Genomic DNA, 25527 nt, shown 5'->3' on the forward strand with positions numbered 1-25527 from the left:
CTGAATGACACTGATCTCACTTAAATGTTTATGGAACCTTTCTGTGAACTGTGAATAATGCTGTTGATGGAACTGTGAACTATATTTAACTCATTAAACTTGTATCAAACTAGTTTTGTCTATGCTGTCAAACATGGATTATGTTCCCAGTTTTGATATCGGACGTGGTCACTTTATCATTTCAGAATATTCTATTACTGTTAAACCCACTATGGATATTAAAATACGCCGAACCATGTGGCCTGTATCATAGCTACATGTATGACCTTTGCAGCAAAGGTATGATTAATTTAATGCGCTGACAGCTCATTGCACCAGCCAAACAGATTACACTGAGTGGAGTGGAAGACTGATCCAAGATGGCGGCCCCACGTCTCGTCAGCGCTAGTAGGGAGTAGCGGTCGATGCGGCGTCTATTATGTCTATGGTTGGATCAGGATTGGTGATTAGATGGGGGACGTGCTATTGGTCATGTGATAAACGCGGAAGAGGTGAAAACGAAAGTAAATCTGATCGATCGAGAAAAAAGACAGATTGCACGTTGGACCGTTTCCATCGGTTTTTATGAAGGTAAGTAGCCTAGGCTAAGCGTAATAAATGAAATCTGTCGTTATTATCGATATTAGGTGTTAAATTAGCCTATCTTGTTCCCTTGAACAGAGTCAGTCGGAGTCGGAGTTTACACGATTTTGTTTGGTAATTTTGCGACATGACGCGCGCTATAGGCCTACTTTTATGTAACGGGTAGATCAAGTGTAGGCTACATGTCCCAAGATCCCTGCCTATGCTCCGCCTTCACCTGGCTGCGAGGCTTAAGTAGGGCATTCGTCTTTTTAAATTAATGACCCCGCGAAAGCTCACCTGTGCTGTCTTGCTGGGAGAGTTGTTTGGTGTCGGCGTTTGGTGTCTGCTTTCTCGTTGCTGTCCCTCCGAAGTCATCTGCTGTAGCCTACCATTTGTGTCGTTTCAGTCAACGCGTCTTTGGTACTGTATGTGTTCCTTATTGTATCAGTAAACATACATTCACACTGGCGGGATGTTAATCCTGGTAATCACAACCAGTATTGCAGTGTTGCTTTACCTCTGTCGTGGTGACTGATTCAGTGACGCATAGCTTTATTCCACGTTGTATTTTGTTGCAGCTCAACCGGGTGTTTTTGCGACTAGTGACTGCGTGCAGATGCTCACTATATTCATTGAATGGTTTTACTGCTTGTATGATTATGTTTAAGTAGCTCTTTTGAATGTTGTATGTCACTTGTGATTGATTATGTATCCAATTACTCATTTTGTATTGAACGCATGTCTTACTAGTGGCACGTTGGTTTTTAGAAATGCTTCCAGTGTATAGGTTTTGAGTATAACTATATTGGACTTCTTACATTGATGTAATTCTTTGCTGGTCTATTTCAGGAGGTGTGCCGTTTCTCCGCACCCTCGAACGTCAGCATAAAGCGGTCAATCACTGTTTTCCCCTGGCCACTTTGTAACAGTGCACCCAAAGGTTGATATTTTGTTTTGTGGAAAATTGTATGTTTTGTTTGGGTTTTCTTTGTGTAGCTCTACTGTATAGTTGTCCTGCTCTTTGTGTTGCGGGCTGAGTCACCTGTCCGTGATATCCAGATCTGACCCCTTCAACTATCCCCCTGCATTAGCCTATTCATAGTGTGTGTGTGTGTGTGTGTGTGTGTGTGTATATATCAGCTTGCCCATTTTGGGTTGTATTGCACTATTTATAGTATCAAGAAGTTACTGGGTTCATTGTGTGGCCATTTTGGGGTGTATCACCATTGTGAGTAGAAAAGTAATTTTTCCCATTTAAAAGCGTACGGAATAGTTTCTTCTAGTGTGTGTGAATTGCTTTGCAGTCCCATAGACCCTCCTCTTGTGTTCAGTCTGGGTACTACGCCTTATGCCTCCACTTCGTCGTGGTTGGCCTGATACCTATACCCGTCCCTCAGCAGTGGCTATAGAAGAGAGCTGCCCCCTTTTTGTTTTTGTTTCCCTTGCCTGCCACTAGGGTGGGAAATGCCCTTTTCTTATTTTCTTTACAATGTTTGAATGTCTGTGTGGGGTGCCTGTTACTAATTCTTGTGAGGAAAATCACCGCTCAGAACCTTGAAAATAATAGTTGTTGTAAATAAAATCTATTTTTGAATTTTGGTAAATCAGCCTCTGTCTAGTCATTCAGTTGTCCACCCTAGGCGGGACATTCTGTTACTAAGGCAAAGTCACATTTACATTAGCCTATTTTTTATTGGTCATTATTAAGAGTGTAACCAACTGTGAATTTCTGTAAATGACCTTGTTGGATTCCCTGGTTACTCCAGGAAAATGTTGCATTGTGTTTTAGTACAGTACTATGTCTGTATTGAAGATTGGTCTCAATGAAGCTTGACTGTTGGATTAGGATCGGTAATTAGATGAATGTATTGTAGATGGTAAAACATTGAATAACAGAACACAGGCTGAGTCTCGAACAGGAAAACTGCACAGTCTAACAGTCGTGGTTGTTATGAGCGTCCTGACAGAAGATGCTCTCCAAGTTGCTTCCTCGATCCGTCTCAAAGCCAGACAAAGCCTGTTATACTCTCTCTCTCTCTCTCTCCCTGTGGTGCCCCCATGTCTGTGGTGATGGTATCAGACATGGTGCCTCACATACTGAGGTCTACTCTTGAGGTAGTCAGTGATCCATGCTACAGTAAAGCTTATTTAGGTTAAAACTTAGAAGCTTTCTAGCTAAAATATATGTCTGTAGTGTATTAAAAGCACTAGAAAAGTCAAAGAAAAGTTCAAGTGTTTATACTGATTTCCATTAAACTTCCTCTTGTCATTCCAGTGCTTCCCCTGCTTCTGTCAACACATCTGTTATTGGTGGAGCAGAAATGGACCCACAGATCTGATTGGTCAACACAGCTGTTAAAAGTATATATAAGTATTTGGTCTCTGCATTTAACCCAATCGGTGAATAAGTGAAACACAAACAGCACACAGTGAACACACAGTGAGGTGAAGCACACACTAATCCCGGCGCAGTGAGCTGCCTGCTTCAACGGCGGCGCTCGGGGAGCAGTGAGGGGTTAGGTGCCTTGCTCAAGGGCACTTCAACCGCGGCCCACTGGTCGGGGCTCGAACCGGCAACCCTCCAGTTACAAGTCCAGAGTGCTAACCAGTGGGCCACGGCTGCCCCTAAGTAAGCATTGGAGGAGGAAACAAACATTTTCCTCACCAGCTGCTCTGAGAGGAGGCCACTCACACTCGTTTAGACTTTGCTTCTTTCTTTCTTTCTTTCACTCTTGTTTTTATATCGGTCTTTCTGTCCTTCACACAGTCTGTCTGTCTTTTTTTTCCTTAGGATTGATCCACTCAGCTGCTAAAAGTAAGCATTTAAGGAACCCAGCTGCTCTGAAAGAAGGGCACTCACACTCGTTTATACTTTGCACCCTTCTCTCTTTCTTTCACTCTGTCTTGATACCGTTCTTTCTGTCCTTCACACAGAGTCTGTTTTTCTGTCCCTCTTTCTTTCTTAGGATGGATTTCCCTCAAGATGGCCAGGATGCTGTTCGTAAAGATCAGCCACAGAGAGCAGCATTTGCTGATCCCAGCTCAAGGTCCATAAATATTATTTATATACAGTATTGCCCATTTATGTTTGGTCTTATTTAGCCTATGCTCGCCCGCCTGTTAATTTCGTCAGACGAGATGAGAGGAAATATGTTCTTCAACGACCGAGACTGCACTAATGTCCTGAAACACTGACTAAGACTATCTTGAGATACATTATTGTTGACGAAAAAAGATGAGACTAAAATGTTTTGCTTTAAAAACTAAGATAAAATCTCTTTTCATTTTCGTCTACAAAATGAGAAGACAGAATGTCTAGCTGTTCATGCACAGCAGCTTTCCTGTAGGCTAGTCTATGTGCTGTTGCTGCAACCCTGTGGCTGCAACACAAAACTACATGGAACAAGAACACCAGAGATTTCTGCCGAGTTAGCAAGCTAACTACCTAAGCTTTATACCACAATGCTACACAACCAGAAGTTGAAGCTTCTCTCATACATATACAAAGTAACATACCCCAGAATGTCTATACGAAAATGTTCAGCAAGTAATGTCAACTACTTAACTAGTTACACTGATGCAACATAGCTGCCAACTCTCACGCATTGGCCGTGAGACACACGCATTTGATTAGTTTCACACACTCACACGCCACACCCCCGATTTCTCACGCTGAAGTGTCAACCCGGTCGGTCAGATGCCTGAAAAATGAGTTTAGCCTTACTATAGATCTACCTGTTGAGCCACGGTTATGCTTTCAGAGACGGTGAGAGGGTTCAAGAGCACCCCCTGTCTGTGAAATTTTCTAAATTTTCTCTCATTTGCGATGCTACTTCAGAAGCCATCCCAGGCGCATTTCCCCCGCATTTCCCCGGGTTCAGGTATGCTTTGAGTATTATTGAGTATTTTTCACGCTGAAGTGTCAACCTGGTAGGTCAAATACCTGGCAGACGAGGTTCAACTAAACTAAACCTATACATATGATATCACACATCATGTGAACAATCGGAATCTAAGCTTTCCAATGATATTAGCGCCACGTTGCTGTGATAAATGGTTCGCGAGAAAATTATCATTGAACCGACGTGCAATTTAGGCTAATCATATTTGCATTTTGCACACAGTGCACACCCATTACTCTCGGTTTAATATCTCACTAACCCTTCACACAAAACGTGGCAAACCCAATATCACAATAAACAGCAAACCGTACCGAATACGAGGATATAAAGCCTCTGTGCAATAAGTGGTTCCTGAGTAATCCGGTTTTGAAATTGCAACACATTTCTACATAGCCTCATTGGGGCGAAATTATAATGTATTGTAGGCTAATGTAAACTATTTGTCAGTAGGCCTACATACATTTTTGTAAATTGCTCAGCCATAGATTATCCCACTATCATGGTTCTTATATTGTCAGGTTCCAGCCAATCCCACTTACACAGATAAATTAATATATTTATATTGGCACGCTTCCTAGGCACCGAGACACAAATATTGATATAAAGCCTGACATAAGCCATATGCAAACATTCACATCATGCAGATATGGGTACATCCTGAAAAAGGAATAGCATGTAGTAGGATATAGGCTTACAGTGACCAATATATTATCTTAAATGAACTAGCTGAATAATACAGGTGACCACTTCTGCATAATTTCATGGAGTGCTGAAATGTACACACATTTTTGAACATTTCTCAACTGTGAAATGTAGGCCTAGCATATGTTTTTGTGGTTGTGAACTTATTGCAATATCACCATAACTATTCCACCTGTGTATGCATGGTGCAAAATAGCTTAGGCTACAGCACAAATATTTCCATAAAAATAAGCAAGTCTGACCTCAGAATTTATTTTGAAAGTGCACCTGATTGATGCATTTAAAAGTTAAAATATACAAACATTTCTTAAATTCTTACTAAACACCCACCTACTTTTAAAATGGTTAGTTTGGACCCCCCCCCCCCCTTTTTGCCGTGTGAAATACCAGTGCTGTTTAGTGCTTCATTGTAATTTTCATTGGATTCTCCCATTTGCGCGTAAATCGCTCATAAACTTTTTTTTTGTTACACGCATTCTCCCATTCCGCTTCTGTCACACACACAGTGACAAGTGCCAAATCCCCCGCAGTGTTGAAGAGATCAGTCGTCCCCCTCACTTTTGATAAGGTAAAAAGCCTTATAGGTACGCCAAATAAATAATAACCTATAGGTTTAGGCTAGGCTGTAAAACTCCCCATTAACAGCATCACAGCACTAACCACAGCGACTGCACAATCTCGTATTCACTCTGTTGGATATCTGAAGTCAGTTTGTCTACTTAGATACTGTAAATCCTCAAATTATGGCCGGGGTCTTAAGACAAAGTACAGGCCTTTAGGGGCAGGATTGTATTCGAGACAGCCCTTTATTTCTTATGCGAGTTTTATTTTGAGACATGCGTTTCTTGGAGCGGCCTGGTAGGCCTTCAAAAGCATGACATTTTCGGTTTAGTTTGATATTTAATTTACTTTTGGACTGTTTGATTATATTGTTAAATGTTGGGACTGATGGGCACTGAAATCTGGGAAGGTATTTGATGATCACTATTACGTATATAGTTGAAAGAGTGTTGGGATTTCAAACAAACCATCCGCTTTCATGCGTTCATTGAATGTCCGCGGTGCTGTAATGGAAACCTTATTGCGTAGCCAAGTAGCCTATCGAGTTATTTTTAAATTATGCATGATTTACTTTTTATTAATTTTGTAGGCTGGCTTTATTTTGTTATATAGAAGTATATAAATAACCTGTTAAAATGTACCAGAATTCAGGAAATTGCAGAAAAATATTTCTGGGGGAGGACCCCCATACCCCCCACTGAAATGTCCCACCCACTTTCAAAATGCCTCTGACGCCCATGGTCCTACTAGTAGGCTAGATCCCTTTGATACCAATGTTAATTTAACTCTGGGACCCTGGTCCCAGGGATGGATTACTGCACGGGCCTTCCAGGCCCAGACCCAGGGGCCCAAGGTGTCAGGGGGCCCTGAAGCCCAAGCCTTTGCATGGAATCATTGCCTCAATATCAACACATCAGGCCATCTCCAAAATGCACCAGAATACAGGAAATCACATCAAACAAATTAAAAAAATTCTGGGGGAGGACCCCCAAACCCCCCTTCCACCTATGCAACAATTAGTGGGGAGCCCTTAATACATGTGGGCCTAGGGGCCCAAAAGTTCATAATCCGTCCATGCCTGGTGCCTACACCTGAGAACCATTGATGTACTTTTTTATGGTATGGTACAGTAATGCTGAATAAGCCAAAAAAAAAATTCCTCAGCAAAATTTTTGATTGGCCCCACCAAATCTCACTCTAAGGTTTTTTGAAAAGTTGGCAGCCCTGATGCAAATAAGTTTGCTAGCAAGTAAGCTAATATGGAATGTTCTCTAGCTAGTTAGCTAAGATGGAGAGTTTGTTTGGGGAATGTGCTGCGTTTGGGCACATATCACCATCTAGCGTGGCGAAGTAAAACATTAATACTTGGGTCTACGACAGTGTTTCTCAAACTTTTTCAGACAAAGGACCACTTAACTAACCAATAAAAAAGAAACGCATGGACCACCTAAAAAAAAGATTAGACCTACTTCATCAGTATATTAGCCTACACAATAAGCCTACTCACTGAACCACCTTGCTTATTGTCTTTGTACTTTGCTTTGCTTATTGTGTCGGAGGATTCATACTGTATGATATATATATGAATATATATTTATATTGAATATATATATATATATATATATATCTTAACATAGACAGTGTTGCAGAACTGTTTGGATTTGCATACAAGCTGGTTCAATATTGCAAACAACTCATCTATATTATATTTTACCACATCTGCTCGCGGACCACTTGGGATAGCTTGCGGATCACCAGTGGTCCCCGGAACACACTTTGAGAGAAATTGGTCTACGAAGATCATGACCGTGATCCAGTCCAATCTTTTACTGTCCATGGTCAAATCCCAGCCGAGCTATAACTGTAGCTCGACTTACCTGTGCATGTAAACATACTGACTGACAAAAACAGACGAGTAGCCCTGTGGACACACAATATTGTTGGAAAATTGAGATGTGTGAAACACTATTTGACTGAAATGGTAATCAGAAATAATTTGTTATAAAAAAAGACTAAAATGTTTTGACTAAAACTGACTAAGACTAAGATACCTTTAGTTTTACTAAAGTCTAACGTAGACTACACATGACGGGGATCATTAAATACCGGTAGGTCATTTAGACTAACCAAGGAAAAATAATTATGAGTTAAATATTGATGTTAGACTTCTCATGATATTTCAAGTTCCTGCTGCATTGATTGAGGTCTAACCTAAGCAATGTGTGTGTGCATGCGTGCGTGCATACGTGCGTGCATATGTGTGTGCATGTGCTAGAAGATAGAGAAATGGAGAGTAGACAGAGATGGATGGCAGATTGACTAATTCTATTTCCTATCCAGACCACAGACACTCAGACCAGTGTCTCCAGTGCCCAGCTGTGTGTCTATGAAGAGTGACTGGTCTAAGGTGGAACCTCCCACATTCAGCACTGGACCACCACAGTCTGATCCAATGTGTGTTAAGTTATCATTTATAACACAATGTCACCATCTTAACATATTTAGATAATTTTTTCCTTGACCCCTAGTCTGTAATTTGTCCAACAATGTGCACATGTGTTTATGAGTGAGACACAGAGATGGAGAGAGATTTAAGTTTTAGTAGGAAAGAAACAAATTTAGACTGAAACATTCTTACAGAGGGGCTACACTGGGCGCATAACTTTGTGTGTGTGTGTGAGTGCACACATGTGGGTGAGTGTGTGTGAGTGCATGCATGTGTATGAATGTGAGCGTGAGTGTGCGTGTGTGTGTGTGTGAGCGTGCGTGTGTGTGTGAGTGCACGCATGTGTGTGAGTGCGCACGTGCGCGTGTGTGTGTGTGTGTAAGAGTGCACACATGTGGGTGTGAGTGTGCTTGTGTATGTGCAAGTGTGTGCGTGTGTGAGTGAGACACAGAGAGATGGACAGAGAGATTTCTGCAAGTTTTAGTAGGAAAGAAACAAATTTAGACTGAAACATTCTTATTTGTTATATTAAATGCTGTTAATAATTAAATAGCCTTCCGACAGGTTGAAGCAGAGCTTTGCTACCACCAACGTTATCGGGTAGTTTCAGTTTCTGTCGCGCACACGGGCACACGCATGCATTGAATGAACGCTCATACCACCACTTAATTGTACGGCTCTATGTTTAATGACATTGAATTAGCATTTCCTCCTGATTGCAGAAACTTTTTTTTTTTCTTTTTCTGTCGGTCCGCGGTTCCTTGATCAATTGCGCAACTAATTATTACACGAAGCACCGGGCCTAATTTCACTCCACGGCTCCGCGGACCAGCAGTCTCCACGTTGCGGACCGGTGCCGGTCCGCGGCCCATAGTTTTAGGAACGCTGCACTATACTCAATGGAAGTAGCTACACCAGACGTGATGGCGGCGCATACGTTTGAAAAAAATAGACCTTCTTCTGTAATGTTTTTTTACGTGCCGCGAATGAACACTTCACGCCCGGTGTAGCTTCCCTGATATAGAACCACCATTGTGAAGATACTTTGGTAAAATCAGTTTTCTTTTTTATATCCAGACCACAGACACCCAGACCAGTGTCTCCAGTGCCCAGCTGTGTGTCCATGAAGAGTGACCGGTCTAAGGTGGAACCTCCCACATTCAGCACTGGACCACCACAGTCTGATCCAAAGTGAGTTAAGTTATCATTGTTACCATGTACTGTATGACAGAGGGCGGGACAAGTAGAGTTTTCTGCCGCTGCATGTGACTAATGAAAGACCATATCTGCTGTACATGAAATGGTAACAAAATAGGAACTTAATGTGTAGCAGTCACACTAAGGGGACACAAATGTTCACCTGGGTCCACAGTCTCAGCCTGACAAACTGAGCTCTTTCTGTGAGAGTCCATTATCCAGAACAACTGGCAAAAAAGGGTGTCCAACAGCACTGTGTCGTCTTTGGGACTGGGAGGTGTCTCACCTTTAAGGCCCTACACGGCTCTGCCTGTGCTCACCTGAGTGAACTCCTCCACCCAGACTGTCCTGTATTGTCCTCTTCACTCCTCTGACTGTGGCCCCCTCACTCTCTCCAAAACCAGACTCTGTTCCATGGGTGATGGAGCTTTCTCCACTGTGTTCTCCCAACATGTCAGATGTGCTGTCAGTATTGTCACCTGATTTAGGTCTCTCCTGAAAACGAATTTTGTTCAGGGAACCTTTTCATTTATAACTTAAAACCATGTCAGGTAGTGGTGCAACGGATCATCATTGATCCGTGATCCGTTCGGATCAATTATTTCGGTTCGGCACACACATGATCCGCGGATTGATTTATGAAAAAACAATTGTGCGCATGTTCAGTCCACACACAGCGTGGTCATGGCGAGCGGAGGAGCCCCGCGTCATTTAAATCCCCTGTTTGGGAGAATTTTGGTTTCCCTGTCAAAGTTAATGATGAAGGAAAGAGGTTAGTGGATAAAACCGTGACTGTGTGTAGGCACTGTGGCACAAGAAAGCCATACAACAGTGGAAACACATCTGCCATGGCCACGCATTTGCAGCGACATCACCCCGGTGTTTCACTGACAGGAGTGAAACCGAAAGCGGCTCAACAACCGCTTATCACCGCGGCATTTAAACAGCCCCTTCCTGCACAATCCGACCGGGCTAAAGCTATCACAAACGCTATCGGTGTGTTTATAGGTGCAGACATGAGGCCATATTCAGTTGTGCAAAACGAGGGTTTTAAATACATGCTGAACGTGCTCGAGCCACGTTACGACATCCCGTCGCGCACCCACTTGTTCTCATTTTATATTATATTATATAAAAAGACACAACTTATGTTTATTTGTCTTTTTTTTTTTTTTTTTTTTTGCTGATCTGAAAAATGATCCGATCCGAGGAACAATCCGAACCGTGAGTTTTTTTGATCCGTTGCACCCCTAATGTCAGGCATTTATTGTAAATGTTTAAAAAAGTGTTTATTGCACTGACATCTGTATATTTGATCTATTTAGATTTGTGTACTTTTACTTCTTTTTTTCTTTCTTTGACCAGCACTATGGGTAAAATGTGTTGTTGCTGTTGTCATCTTCATAATTGACATTCAAGTCACAACTCAGAATTGTGTGTGTGTGTGTGTGTGTTTGGATTTCAAAGGAATGAAATGCCTGCACTCTGCTTAAAACTCCCATATATTTAATGTGTTGCAACGTTTCGACCCGGCTGGGTCTTCCTCAGGCAAATGTCATATAGCAGTGGCTCAAGCTTATAAATAGAGCATGTGTGTGTGGACTTGCCATTATGCATCTCTTGATCTTATGATTAAGTGAGTAATTGTCATTGTGTATTGATGTCTCTTAAGTGTTTTGGGGAACGTCTTGACCAAGGATCAGTCCAGGTGTGGAGTGTGTAAGCAGCTACTGAGGGACCCAGTCATCACCAGCTGTGGACACAGTTTCTGCAGGCAGTGCATCAGCAGCTACTGGAGCCAGTCTGGTCCTTCAGGAGATTACAGCTGTCCACAGTGCGGACAGAGAACACAACCCCTTCTACACAGTCCAGTCACACGGGCAAAACTAGCAGGTGAGTCTTAAAGTGTTTCATTCAGAGCATTCCTTTTCTAAAAACATGCTGCCAAGAGCAGGGCCCAGGCACAATCATAGAAAACATTTCTCTAACAAACTTAGTTGTATTAAACTGATCTTCTTTATTCCAAACAGACAACCATGTCCTGAACAGCGTACTGATGACCCATAAAGCCAGCATGAAGAGGAGGTTTGAAAGCATATGTGAAGGCATCATAAGGTCAAGGACTCCAACACTTCTGAACAAGATCTACACAGAGCTCTACATCACAGAGGGAGAGAGTGAAGGGGTGAATAATGACCATGAGGTATGGCAGGTAGAGTCAGCATCCAGGCCACAAACTACAGAGGACACAGCAATCAACTGCAATGACATCTTTAAGCCCTTACCTGGACATGAGAGATACATCAGAACTGTGATGACCAAGGGGATTGCTGGCATTGGAAAAACTGTCTCAGTGCAGAAGTTCATCCTTGACTGGGCGGAGGAGAGAGCTAACCAGGATGTAGATTTCATGTTTGTGCTTCCGTTCCGTGAGCTGAATTTGGTCAAATATGATCAGTACAGTCTTCACAGGCTCCTGCTTGACTTCCACCCTGAGCTTAGGGAGCTACAGGACAATGAATACAAAGACTGCCACATTGTGTTCATCTTTGATGGTCTGGATGAGAGTCGACATCCACTGAATTTCCAAGGGAATCAGAAGTTGTCTGATGTGACACAAACATCATCAGTGGATGTGCTGATGACGAGCCTCATTCAGGGAACTCTGCTCTCCTCTGCTCTCATCTGGATAACCTCCCGACCAGCAGCAACCAGTCAGGTTCCTTCTCAGTGCATCAGTCTCGTCACAGAAGTACGTGGGTTCAATGACCCACAGAAAGAAGAGTACTTCAGGAAGAGGATCAGTGACCAGAATCAAGCCAACAGAATCATCTCACACATTAAGGCATCCAGGAGTCTCCACATCATGTGCAACATGCCAGTTTTCTGTTGGATCTCAGCCACTGTCCTTCAGCAGATACTGGAACAGGGGAAAAAAGGGAATAAAGCCCCTAAAACTCTGACTGAGATGTTCATACATTTCCTGCTCATCCAGACCACCAGGAAGAACGAGAAGTATCAAGATGAAAATGAGACCGATAGACAGAGGCTCCTGGAATCACACAAGGGTGTCATATTGAAACTAGCAGAGCTGGCTTTCAAACATCTGGAAAATGGCAATCTCATGTTCTATGAGGAAGACCTGAGAGAGTGTGGCATTGATGTCAGTGAAGCTTCAGTGTACTCTGGCATGTGCACTGAGATCTTCAGGGAGGAATGTGTGTTTCACCACAAGAAGGTCTACTGCTTTGTCCATCTAAGCATCCAGGAGTTTCTAGCAGCCATGTTTGTGTTTCATTCCTACATGTCTGGAAGTCTGGAAGGACTGAAATCTTTCCTCACTAAAAGACACGGAGACAAACAAGGGTCCCTTCCTTTGCATATCCTGTTGAAGAGAGCTGTGGACAAGGCTTTGGACAGTGAGAATGGACACCTGGACCTTTTCCTCCGCTTCCTTGTAGGCATCTCAGTGAAGAGCAATCAAGCCCTATTGCAAGGCTTGTTGACAAACACGCACAGCAGCTCAGAGAGCATCGAGAAAACTTGTCAGTACATCAAAGTTCTCAAGGGGAAGTCTCCTGAAAGATGCATCAATCTTCTCCACTGCTTATTTGAAATGAATGATCATTCTCTACATGAAGAAGTCCAAACATATCTCAAATCTCCGGATGGCTTCTCAGGTGAGTTGACACCTGCTCACTGCTCAGCACTGGCCTACATGCTGCCGATGTCTGAGGAGATGCTGGATGAGTTGGACTTGAGCAAATACAAAACATCAGAGGAAGGACGGAGGAGACTGGTGCCAGTTGTTAAATGCTGCAGGAAGGCTGTGTGAGTATTTCAATATTTGATCTATAGTTTATGTATTTCATGTTAAAGGGATATTCCACCATTTGGGGAATTACTCATTTTCCACCTCACCTTGAGTTAAACAATTGATTTGACCTTTCTCCAGTTCATCCAACCGTTCTCGGAGTCTGGCGATACCAGTTTTAGCTCCAGCCTAGCATAGATCATTGAATCTGATTAGACCATTAGCTTCTCGCCTGCTAGCATCACGTTTAAAAGTGACTAAGATTTCCGGTAATTTTCCTATTTAAAACTTGTCTCCTCAAGTTAGAAAGTGTAATAAGACCGACAGAAAATGAAACATAGCGATTTTCTAGGCTGATTTGACATGAAACTATACTCTCATTCAGGCGTAATAGTCCAGTCACTAACCAATTCGTCTGCTGCAGCTCAACCTTGTTGCTGGAAGTTAGCCTACAGGGACTATTTTCAGGGGGTGCATGATATCATTGTGCTGCTGTGCCCATGGTGTTCTTTGATTATTACGCTAGAATGAGAGTATAGTTCCATGTCAAATCAGTCTAGAAAATTATCACGTTTCATTTTCCGTTGGTCTTATTACACTTTCTAACTTGCTAGCAGGCGAGAAGCTAATGGTCTAATCAGATTCAATGATCTATGCTAGGCTGGAGCTAAAAGTGGTATCGCCAGACTCAGAGAACAGCTGGATGAACTGGAGAAAGGTAAAAATAAATTGTTTAACTCAAGGGGAGGTGGAAAATGAGTGTAATTCCCCAAATGGTGGAATATCCCTTTAAAATTGGCTCCTGTAACCTGTATTTCACAACTCCTGATGTCCAGCTATTTTGCATAGTGTCAGGATGTGGCTTTGAGCACAGACACAGAGAACAGCTGGATGAACTGGAGAAAGGTCAAAATAAATTGTTTAACTCAAGGGGAGGTGGAAAATGAGTGTAATTCCCCAAATGGTGGAATATCCCTTTAAAATTGGCTCCTGTAACCTGTATTTCACAACTCCTGATGTCCAGCTATTTTGCATAGTGTCAGGATGTTCCTTTGAGCACAGACACAGAGGCAGAGTCTTGACAGATAATACAGTCTTTTACTCAAGTGAGGAGGCACAGGTCAATAGGAGCAAACTGTCAAAGGGATCGACAGTTCACAAGAATGCAGTTCATTCAGCACAGGGAAATATTCACATGAGTGAATCCACAAAATTGCCAAGTGACACAGGAGAGTTCAGTCCACAAACATATAATAGAGGTCCAGGAAGTCCACAAGGAGAGAAAGAAGTCCACTTGCAATGAGTAATCCAGCACAAGTATTCCACATGGAAGTTCGGCTGAAAAGATTCTACCACGTGAACTTGACCGGGCACTGGTAGATCATGTCAAATCACTGAAGTCAGTCTCAGCTCAGCTTACATACTCAACAAAATGAGTCGCATGGTGAATCCACTTATTGAATCACAGGTAAACTGAGAAGCCCAGGCAAAATGTGTTTGGGAATAATAATGTCTCCCCCTAGTGGTGACTATTGGGAACTGTGCAAGGTCTGTCATGGGATATAATAAATTATTATTTGTTTCAATGGTAAGTGAGATGCATACATGAGCTGTCCTCGGTGTAGTGTTCCATCATGAGATACTCCATCTCAAATGTTGTGCAAATGTTCTATGGAGGTGCATGGTATAAATGGGGTGTAAAACTGTATGTGGGACAGTTACATTATTTTCCTCTCTCACTCTTCCTGCAGATTTAAACATGACACATTACCATTTAATACTAGTTTGTCTCTCTTGCAGACTTGCTGGCTGTATGCTAACAGAGAAGTCCTGTGAGATTGTGGCCTCAGCTCTGCAGTCTGCAAACTCCTCCTTAAGAGAGCTGGACCTGAGTCAGAATGACCTGCTGGCGTCAGGAGAAAAGCTACTCTCTGCTCTTCAGAGTCCAAACTGCAAATTGGAGACTCTGAGGTCAGTAATATTGGTTACTGTGTTGACAGACACATACTCTAGACTGGGTTAACAAGACAGTAACAGCATCAGTGTTTTTCTGTTTAATTGATATATCCTCTCTAATTTCACTATTTATATAATACATTAATGTATCTACTCTAAGCACTATACTCTCTTTTACAGTTCCACTCAGAAATTCACATGGCAGAATTTGATAATGAGATGATATTTTCAAAATATATTTTAAAAACAAAACAATCACAATCAGCTATGAAAACCATAAATAATGATATCTCGGCAACAATTCCAAATCCAAAGACCAAACTTGCTGGTAGACGTTGGACTGGATTGAACTGAAGATTCCACCCATTTTTTTTGCTATTCAATTTTTAATATTATAATCACTTATAACATGGTTACTGTTCATTTTCGATATCATAGTATTTGCATAAAATGAAGATCAATTCCCAGAGGTGGGACCAAGTCACTGTTTGGCAAAGTCCCAAGTCTTAGCAGTCAAGTCCAAGTCAAGTCCCAAGTAAAGACAGAGAAGGGCAAGTCGAGTCCAAGTCCAATTCACATCAAAGCCAAGTCGAGTCCAAGTCCAAGTCCCAATCTTTTTCAAGTCCTGAACAAGTCATCAGGTACTCTTCACTTAATATTAATAATGCCATTATTAGACTATCAATCATAATTTTAACACATCAGTATTTGTTTTATTAACAGATAAATATATGTTCAGTGTTTCTGTCTTGAAATCATTTACGATATACAGTATGCGTGCGCATACCTGTATAATATACGCATGTGCATACCTGTGTAATCTGTACAAAACGGATAGCTGCGGAGTCCACTGTAAGGATGAGTAATAATTTGGCTAATCGCATTTCACTGCGCTAGGCCACAGATTTGCCTGCAAACAATTTATTAGGCTGTCTGCCAGTGGTGACTCATAAGGGAAGCCAAGGTAATGGTTAATGATTACAATAAATGGTGATGAGAAGAATCGTCAGATAGGCTACATTAGTAAATTGCTGAAGTTAATTATTTTACGGCTGTCAAACAATTAAAATGAAAAACGAATTAATCTCATATTTTGAAATTAATTAATCTAGATTAATCGCTCCCTAAAGACTAAAGCTTCTTAAATGGCATATTAAGTACAACATAAATCACAAAATTAATGAGAACCACAAAGGTAAAAGTAAAACAATTTGATTATATAAATAATAATAATGACAGTCATTTTGTTTTAAAGTATTAATTTAAGAAATACTACTCATTTGATGCTGTTTAACTCATTTGTAAATGGTGCACTGTCACTTTAAGCCCATTGTGTGACCACACGTTCTCATAATCTTTTTTTACCAGCTCCATTCAAATATAGCTAAATATAAACAGCTTTCCTTCCTTTGGAAATAGAAGCATGTAATGGCATGATGCTTGCTAGACATTTTCTGTTTACAATTAAGTGAATTATGAGCCTGGTAGCCAGTAGCCACCTAGCTAGCTGAGTGGAATGCATTTCAATCAGCATATCATGTGCTTCATATAAACACATTTCAAGACTTCAAGACTAGTTCCATTACACAAAGACAAAGAGAACTCTTCATATTTTTGTCCATTTTCCAAATCAAAGTGTCCTGGCTCTCAGTTTATAACAGTATGGGAACCGGATAAGTCCGCAATTTCCTCTAACCTCGTCTTTGTTGCCTTCATGATTTCCTTTTATAGGTTTTGTATATTTAAAAGGAGATATCAATCATCATCAACAATGACAAGCCAGCTAGAACCTGCCACTTGTTTTCTCTCCCTCTCGTGCACGCTAAGATGCGTTCTCAATTAAATGGAGTACTGTATGTTCAAGTTGGATCTTAATGGAGAGGACCCGAAAGGATCATCTTTATATAACATGCTGTTGGTGCATTTTGACATTGTAAACACTCTCTAACGAGTTCAAAGCAGTTTGCAGTAAAGCTACTATTTATTGGCTAAATGTTGGTCCTTCCACTGTCTCTTGGAGCTCTACACACAGTGTGTGATGCGTGTGGTGGTAGCGGCAGCACTGATCACTGTGCTTTTAGCATCAGGCAACTTTTTAAACTGAAACTTTTCGCCTGCAAGCTCCTCACTATTCCCTCTTCATCTTCAGCTAACTCCATAGACAGTAAAATACCCAGTAAACAAAATAAAGTCCTGGCGACGTCCCCTAAAGGTCCCCTGGCGAACGTCACCACCTCGACATTGTGTAGGGTTCCCTTGACGTCCCGCGGACCTGTGTTCGGGACGTCTAAAACGAGACTTTGAGGGGGATGTCCTTTAATGGTCACCGCGACGTTATGCGCGCGACGTTTATATTTCCGCGATGGTAAAAAAAAAAAAAAAAAAACATGACACGTGATTACGCGGAATTGCATCCTGTACGCTTCGTAGGCTTCTAGGAGAGAGATTGTCGTAACATGTGACTGCATTTATGATTTATGATTTGCCTGACAATTACACAATCAGTTACATTTACCTCATGATTTCACATAGACCAGTCATGCATGATATCACGTCCTCCGTATGCATTATACTTTATCCCTGTCAAATGTAACTGTGGAAATAGCATCTGATATCTTACGATCTAGCTCCTCTGCTGCCAGACCGAGAGATTCTTCCTCGTAATTATCTTCGGCTAAGGTCAGCTCTAGATTAGGGATGTTCTCCAATGTAATGCAGTCGCCTTCATCATCAGATTTAGCTCATCTGCAATCCGCTGTGCTTTGTCCATCTCCATTCCAATTGTAAACAAACAGCATGCTGGTTCAGTAAGTAGCCATGAGGTTACTTCTAGCATACAGCTGATTTCCAATTCAAACGCTGGTTTACTTCCTGAAACTTAACCATTTTCAAAGACAAAATATACACTTTTAAAGCAACCAATGCTGTTATCTGAAACATGGAATTGCTTCTTTAGGACTTCAACTTGCACATTCTGCAAAAAAACTAAAATCACAAATTTTGCAAAAAAAAAACCTTCAAAGTCGTTTTTCGCGACTTGCGTCTGCGACTTGAGCCTGGTTTTGCCATGCCTGGTCACATATGTGTGGGGGTGGGGTGGTTAGGTGCGTGCACTAGATTTATTTCACAAGTAAAGCTTCCTGTCCACTATCTAGCTGGGATAATTTAGAAGCAGTCTTGGCTTTTCACCAGGAGAGGTCGCTGTTACTGAAGCTTTGAGTAATGAACCCATTTTCGAATCAACTGTTCAAAGTGGTTCGGTGCTTCACCAAAGCTTAATTTGCCCATCACTAGGGACAGCTATGCTTGACACTTTTAAACGCGAGCATGCGTCAAATAAATTACAATGACATTTAAACAAGTCATGAAGCAGTATCCTTAATTCTTCTGCAATGTAGATTGTTTTGCTTTACAAATTAAGCAAAGTCACTTCTGTTGCTAGGCAACCCTAAACAAATGCTACGTGGCCTGTTTTTAACATTTATCTAGTTTTATTGCATCGTATTCAGCGTTCTGTGTGTGGTTCTGAAAATAAAACAGATAATAAGTACATGACTAGGTTAGATAAACCACTGCCTATTTAGAGCATGTTACATGCATCACGTAATGACAGTTATCTGAAGAAATGCGCATTGTATGTTAAGCTACACCAAGCATCACATCAGCTGACATGAATTTGATAAAATCCATTCCCTAGTTTGTAACGTTATACATTAATGTTAAACTCAAAACGTATGTGCTACATAATTTACATATCTGCAGTGAACCTACTTTGTTCATAGACACACAACTTCATAAACTGTAGGTCTATGTTGCCGTAGACTAAGGTAACTTAGGCTAATGAGCAGCTAACTGCTAGAGACATTAGATAGATACATACTTTATTCATCCCCAGAGGAAAATTACAGAACGTTATGTTATACGTTAACATTTGACAACTTTTAATTTATTCATTCAACTTTATCAGCTACATACACAGCCAAAGATGTTACTTACTTTCATCGGTGGCCACCAATGGTGTATTTCTTCCGAATGCTGTGTAGCTGATCCTAGCTGACCTCAATGTTGCTACATAATGACGTGTAACGTGAAGTCGCGCATGGATGTGGATGTCTCCGTCCTGCAGGCTGTTGCCAGAGCTCTCTCAACTTCGCTGCCATGTGTGTACTTAATAAACAAACGTCCCCTTGATGTCCCCGATATAACGTTATTGGCGGGCTGTGAGGGACCAAGGCGACCATCTCACGTTTAGGGAGGTGGGCCACTGGATTAGGTGGTGTTGAGGGAAGGCAGGAGACAGCAGTTCAGTACAAAAATATAATCATTTATTGTTTAGTCCATAAACAAACAGGCAGATCCAGGAGCACAATGGGAGTCCAAACATGAAATGAAGGGTTCTTCAGTCTACAAACATGTACCGTGCCATAAAACTAGGCACCAGGAACCTACTCTTTCTAGGCTCCCTGTTCAAACAAGGCGACCTTGTAACTTTGGACCTCACTTAATCCTTGCCTCACAGCAAGCAAGGTTAACTTTACATTTAAACAAACAAACATTACACTCTACGACTTCCCTGATTTCTGGACCTCAAGCTCTTCCGTGTGTCTCCCTGGTTCTCCTGTGTTTCCAGTCTATTGTGTCTCTCTCCTGTGTGAAATAAGCCTGCCTTTAAATAGGCTAGGCAATTACCCAATTAAATCTTGGGTTAAACCATTGTAGAGGGGTGAAGATCTATACCATTATGCCCACACAGCTAAAATCTCCCAGTATAAAGACACATACATACACCTACATACACAAGACGTAAACAGCAATAAAACAAACCGAGTGCAGGTGAGCGTGTTTGGCTGCAGTCCATGCAGGTGTGGCACAAGGGAGTTTTTCAAACGTTTGTCGTAGGGGGGAAAAGGAGAGGACTTCTTTTTCACACGGGCCCACACAAGGACGTCCTTAGGTCTTAGAAATGACCAAATGCGAATGTCATCCGAGGGACCTGATGGTGACGTCCCCATAAAGTCCTGCACCGGACGTCGCGCAATAACCAAAGAATAACTTGCTCCAGACGTCAATAACGTCACCGGAACGTCTGCTAGAGAACATGATGTTCGGGACCAATCGGGGACGTCGTGAATGTCCGCATAAGGTCCGGGGGACGTCCCGTGTTTGTCGGGTAAACTCTCAGGCTGTGGCTTCAGGTTTTGCGGCTTCCGTTAGGCTACATGACATCTGCCCCCCACAAAGGAAATAGGGAAACACAATGTGTTAATTGCGTTAATATTTTGTAACCCGATTTGTATTTCAAAATTAATCGCGGTGATTAACGCGATCCACTAAGACGGGTGGCAAAATAGGACAATCTTGGCAGTGATCGGTGGGTGATTTATTTAGCTTCTCATGCAGACCGGTGTTACGGATCTCGGTGGGGTTTCTTGTTAACTGGGGATAACAATTAGCATGTCATCACGAGCAGGTTTACCTAATTTACTGCAGATGTGACTCCGATTCAAGAGATGCTAGTATTAGTAACCACAATAACCACAGTAGTAACCACACTAACTTTGTGTTAAGCCAATTGAACCTACTTCTGTGAAATGAAGAGATGTGGGTTAGTATGAAAATATCCCCTAAATGTGTGTCCATGACAAATAAAACTACATAGGCCTAACTAAACCTTTTTTGACTGTTCAAAAACAACGAGCGAGGGGGAGTTTCGTAGAGAAAAAGCATCAGGCTTGCCTGGTGTCCCTTTAAGCACAGAGAATTGAATGTCAGTCCCCTCATATTTGGCTGACTTCTGCAGACGCGCAAAAAAACACTGCCACTTCCCTCCACTGATCACACATCAGACATCAGATCAGCTTGTAGGCCATTAGCAATCTGTTTATTTTTTTTATGAAGCCTATACAGAAGATCACCTGCCACATTCTCACTTGCAATAGACAGATGCAATATCATCGACACTTAGAGTAGCCTACTGCTTCAACAGTATCAGAAGGGGATAGTAGCCTAAACAAAAAGTACTTCATACTATCATAAAAATTCGTTAAAACGAATAGCAATTTGCAACTTGACAAAACACTGGATTAAATATCGTAGACACACGATAAAACTTGTACATCCATTAGCATGCCAGTTGCCTCTCCCTTCAGTGCTATGACTGTTGATGACTTGGTCCAGATGGTCTATGTATTAATTGCAACGTTTCGCCAAAACAACTCTATTGTAGATATCAATGCATTGGGATAGATACCAGGGCCCGGTTCCCCGATAACGACGGAGACACGCACTTACGAGGGTTTTCTACGATTCATCTTACGATCGTTCGTTTGGTCTTTCCGACAGTTTCCCGAACATGCTCCTAGGGTAAACGCGCATGCACTGCTCTTAAGACGCTCTTAAGGGGAGCTGTCCACATCACATGTTCTGAAATATCCTCTAATTTGATGGTGAGGTCAGGTGACTGCACGTCACAGCTAGGCCTACCGTTTCAACTTCGGATCTAATTCACACCAATACGAAAATAGAAAAACTGTGACAAGCATCCCAAGTAGGCTATATACCACACATTTAATTATTTAAGATTAGATTGTTGCACCGTTTATGTTTGTGTCACTTAAGAAGACGTTTGAAGGTAAGAAAGAGGTCGAGTAAGAAAGTGAGAAAATGTGTAGGCTTAGATTTTGACGCAGCACAGACTACGCCACATCATTTCTCTGCTTTTACCTATAGGCCTAATAAAAGATAGCCTACACTTACACAAAGAACTTGATTGCATTTTTGTCCGCTTTTAATCACATTATTATGACCATTAAATGTATGCTATTTTGCACGCTAAAATCTGATTCATTACAAGTAAACACAATAAAGAATGGGAACGTAAGTTGGTTAATGTATTCTAAGTTGTAATTCCCCTGTATGTCCTGTTGGTAACCTCAGGGAGAAGTGCCTGTTCACACGCTCTTAGCTGGTAACGAGAACACTGGAGCACTCGTAGATCTACGAGTGTTTTCACAACGCTCTTAAGCTACGATCATTTCGGGAAACAGTCGGCAAATCTTAAAACGTTCGAAAGAGGGACTTTACAACGCTCTTAGGCTTACGATACTTTCAGAAAACTGGGCCCAGGCCTTTTTATGAGGCCACCAGGCCTCAGGCCCCTCCTCCTCCTGGACATTATAGGTGCGATTTGTTGGGGGCAGGGCTGGATTAACAATTCATAGACCCCTGGGCACAAATGTCTGATGGGCCCCCCAGCCAACGTGAATCGGGCGGTCAGAATTTTTTTTAAATGTTAATTTTTTTTAAATTATTATTAGTGTAACACACACACAAACACAACATGGCACAGAGCATTTCCAATTCAAAAGGGAAAGCACTGCTCATTGCAAAATGAAACAGAACCTTAAAAGGTCTATAACAGGCCTATAACTTGACTAAAACCGGCCTATAACTTGACTAAAACCGTGCAAAACTGAGGAGGTACACCTGTTAAGATAGATAGATAGATAGATAGATAGATAGATAGATAATTGATCCCCAATAGCCCTGCATGATTGGGGGGAAAAATATTAATCGCGATTTTTTAGCCTAGAATTGATATCACGAGATTGATTCCCCCTCAAAGTGTAATATTTGTTGCACACATGAACCATGACAAAACAAAACAATTTGGCAGTACCAAACATATTTTGGCACTTATAGCACATTGTGCATCATCACCTGCAGGGTGCGATTTGTGTAAAAACCAGAGGGGGGGATGATTTTTAATAAGTTTGTAACCCCCCCCTAATTCACCTTGTTCTTGCCCCATCTGAAATGACTTCTCTACTTTTGCTGCCTCCATCCTTTCTGTATTTGTTGTGTAAAAAACGTTGTATATTATGGCACTGAAGTCTTAAGTTAGTGAATTGGCTAACAGTGTTAGTTGGTAACCAAATAGCCTACACATTGCGCTACACGCTGCGTAGGCTACGTGCAATCTCTCTCCTGCTGATTTGTGTTCAGTAGCCAAGTGCGTAATATTGCAAAAGTTGAAAAAATAAATGTGTTTATTGTAGGCTACAGAAAATAAATAGCTTATCATACTGTCAGTTAATTGCCTACAGTGCAGTGAAGAGTTTGGAGAGTAAAGTTATAGGGCAACTTGAAGTTTTATGAAAATAATTTACGAACCAGAACATAAAGACCATGAAGCTTCTATTTCTTGCAGCTGTTAAAACACCCGCTAGATAGTTTAAATACCCACCAACATACGTTTTTGCAGTACAGATTATTTCTAAAAGTTATTTGTCTACTACTGGCTGATTTATCAAACGAGTGCTTCTGCAGAGGTTTAAAGCAAATGTAAGGAACTTAAATTTCTTCAAAAATCGACTCTAAACATGCTTCAATTATGTTTGTATCGGCAGCCATTTTGCACTGGTTTCAGTAAGAACTTTCCCCCATGAACACAACGGAAGTGAGATCTGTGGGCGTCTCTGAAAGTAGCTGTTTTCCGGTTGTGAAGGTTTTGGCCCAGAAGTTCGTTCAGCATGATACAAGCTTCTGGTTACTCAGATTAGACTCGCTGCTGTGTCTATGCGTGTGAATTAATATTATTTGTTCATGAGGATGTTTTACTGAGCTTATTTGAGATATGGCACTACTTCACACACTATCAAAGGAGGGCTGAGTCCATCATCAAGGATGCCAGCCACCCAGCTCACTCCCTCTTCTCTCTGCTTCCCTCTGGTAAGCGCTACCGGAGCATTAGCACCCACACCACACCATTCAGAGACAGTTTTTTTCCACAAGCTGTCAGAATCCTAAATGGTCAGAGACTGAACAGTTCCTTCCCTTTATTGCCCACATGTGCTGCCTTATTTCTTTTATGATATGCTATACTGTATGCATTGCATTGTATGTATGCATGGTACTTACAGTGGCCTTTACTTTGAAATAGCCACTTCATTCATGCATTACCTTTAAACATAATTGTTGCCGAGAGGAATCCCAGCCTATGAATTCAATAACAAAATAAATCATGCATAATAAAAAATGACCTCGACTTAGGCTACTTGGGTATGGCATAAGGCTTGGCTACACGTTGGTTAATGAAAATCGAAATCTGCTTTTGATACCGGTGCCGCTCCACAAAATGAAAAAATATCTTAATTTGGTGTCTACGTTATTGTCCATGAAGGCATATCTGGCAAGTTGTTATTTTATGAAGACGTAAATGGTTGCTTTGCTTTCATTAATGGTTTCGCTATAGTCAAGTTTGCAACAAGGAGACATAATGCGTGAGCATGCCACACTATCCAGGGACGCGCTCACACAGCTGTGGTAGTGGGGGCAGGAGGACAACTGTTAGGCTTTATATAACATTCTTCAACAGAAGCCTTATAAAGGCCTGCCTCGAATGCAGGCCTGCCCAAAATAAAGGCCTGTGGTTTGCGCAGCCTACAGTAAGTAGGCTAAATAACAGACCCGCCACAATATGCGGTATGATTTTTTACGAGCAAGATGTTTTTGGTGCCCTACGCGCACTGCATGTTCTTAAATAACAATGAAATATCATCAGTAATATTTGACCATTATTTTGTGTAAATGGGCTATGCATTGGGTTAGACACCAGGGGCCATATTCACAAAGCCTTTTATCTTACCACTAGGAGTACTCCTAAATAGCTAGGAGTTTTCTCTTAAAAGGAAAAATGACAACTCCTAAACTAAGAGTGAGTCTTCGTTGCTATGGATGACGTCATTACTCGAGCTTGACTGAAGTGACCACCTTGATTGGCTGATGATTGTAACGCGGGAATGATTCCAAACACCTCCCTTACGATGATGAGTGACAGGTGACAGGTCTGAGAATGTGTGCGCTACACAAGGACGGAAGATGATGAATAAATGAATAAAAAGGCCTAGCCTAAATGAATCAAGAGTAAGGCAAAACAAATAGCCTAGTAGCCTAATGAAACATACGGATTGATGCAGTATCTTTGTAACATTATTAAATTAATCGGTCACCATAGCCTATGCCTATGCCTACGTTTGCAAATAGGAGAACATTTTAATTTGATTCACAATAACGTTACATTTAATTTAAATGTTGACAATGTTGTTGGTGGCGTTATTGCATCAGTTAGTTATGCATACAATGCAAAAGTGTTTCCTTGCGATTGGAAGCTCCTGTAGACCGTAGTAGACGCATTTCAAAACATTGCGACATGAAATGCCACAGAAAGCGGTTTGTGAATAGGTCTTAGTGAGTTAGGAGTCCTCTCGACTTCTTTTAAGCTGTCCCAGAGGTGGAAAGGTGCGATTTGTAGGGGGCAGGGCCGGACTAACAATTCATAGACCCCTGGGCACAAATGTCTGGTGGGCCCCCTGCCCCCCAGCCAA

At 41.7% G+C, this 25527-nt stretch overlaps 1 protein-coding gene across 5 annotated transcripts in view; it reads left to right on the plus strand.

Moving 5' to 3' along the window:
- The first annotated feature begins 491 nt into the window (after positions 1-491).
- LOC143127676 (NACHT, LRR and PYD domains-containing protein 3-like) overlaps positions 492-25527 on the plus strand; it is an 83445-nt gene continuing 58409 nt past the window's right edge. For 2 of the 5 annotated variants that reach the window (XR_012987667.1, XM_076289309.1), the window contains exons 1-8: positions 492-570; positions 2840-2925; positions 3531-3611; positions 8070-8183; positions 9253-9366; positions 11045-11265; positions 11403-13203; positions 14987-15157. Coding sequence is in view for 4 of the 5 variants with exons in the window: in XM_076289309.1 (XP_076145424.1) it covers positions 3532-3611; positions 8070-8183; positions 9253-9366; positions 11045-11265; positions 11403-13203; positions 14987-15157 (2501 nt within the window). In the remaining variant the exon portion in view is untranslated. Of the gene's footprint in view, positions 571-1413; positions 1505-2839; positions 2926-3355; positions 3380-3530; positions 3612-8069; positions 8184-9252; positions 9367-11044; positions 11266-11402; positions 13204-14986; positions 15158-25527 lie in introns of all 5 variants that reach the window. The other 3 variants (XM_076289327.1, XM_076289318.1, XM_076289335.1) reach the window with 3 other exon arrangements.

Source organism: Alosa pseudoharengus, unplaced genomic scaffold (genome assembly GCF_046254945.1).
Source record: "Alosa pseudoharengus isolate Yale_2024_CS ecotype anadromous, Long Island Sound unplaced genomic scaffold, YU_APseudo_1.1 YU_APseudo_1.1_scf_1, whole genome shotgun sequence".
NCBI lineage: Eukaryota > Metazoa > Chordata > Actinopteri > Clupeiformes > Clupeidae > Alosa > Alosa pseudoharengus.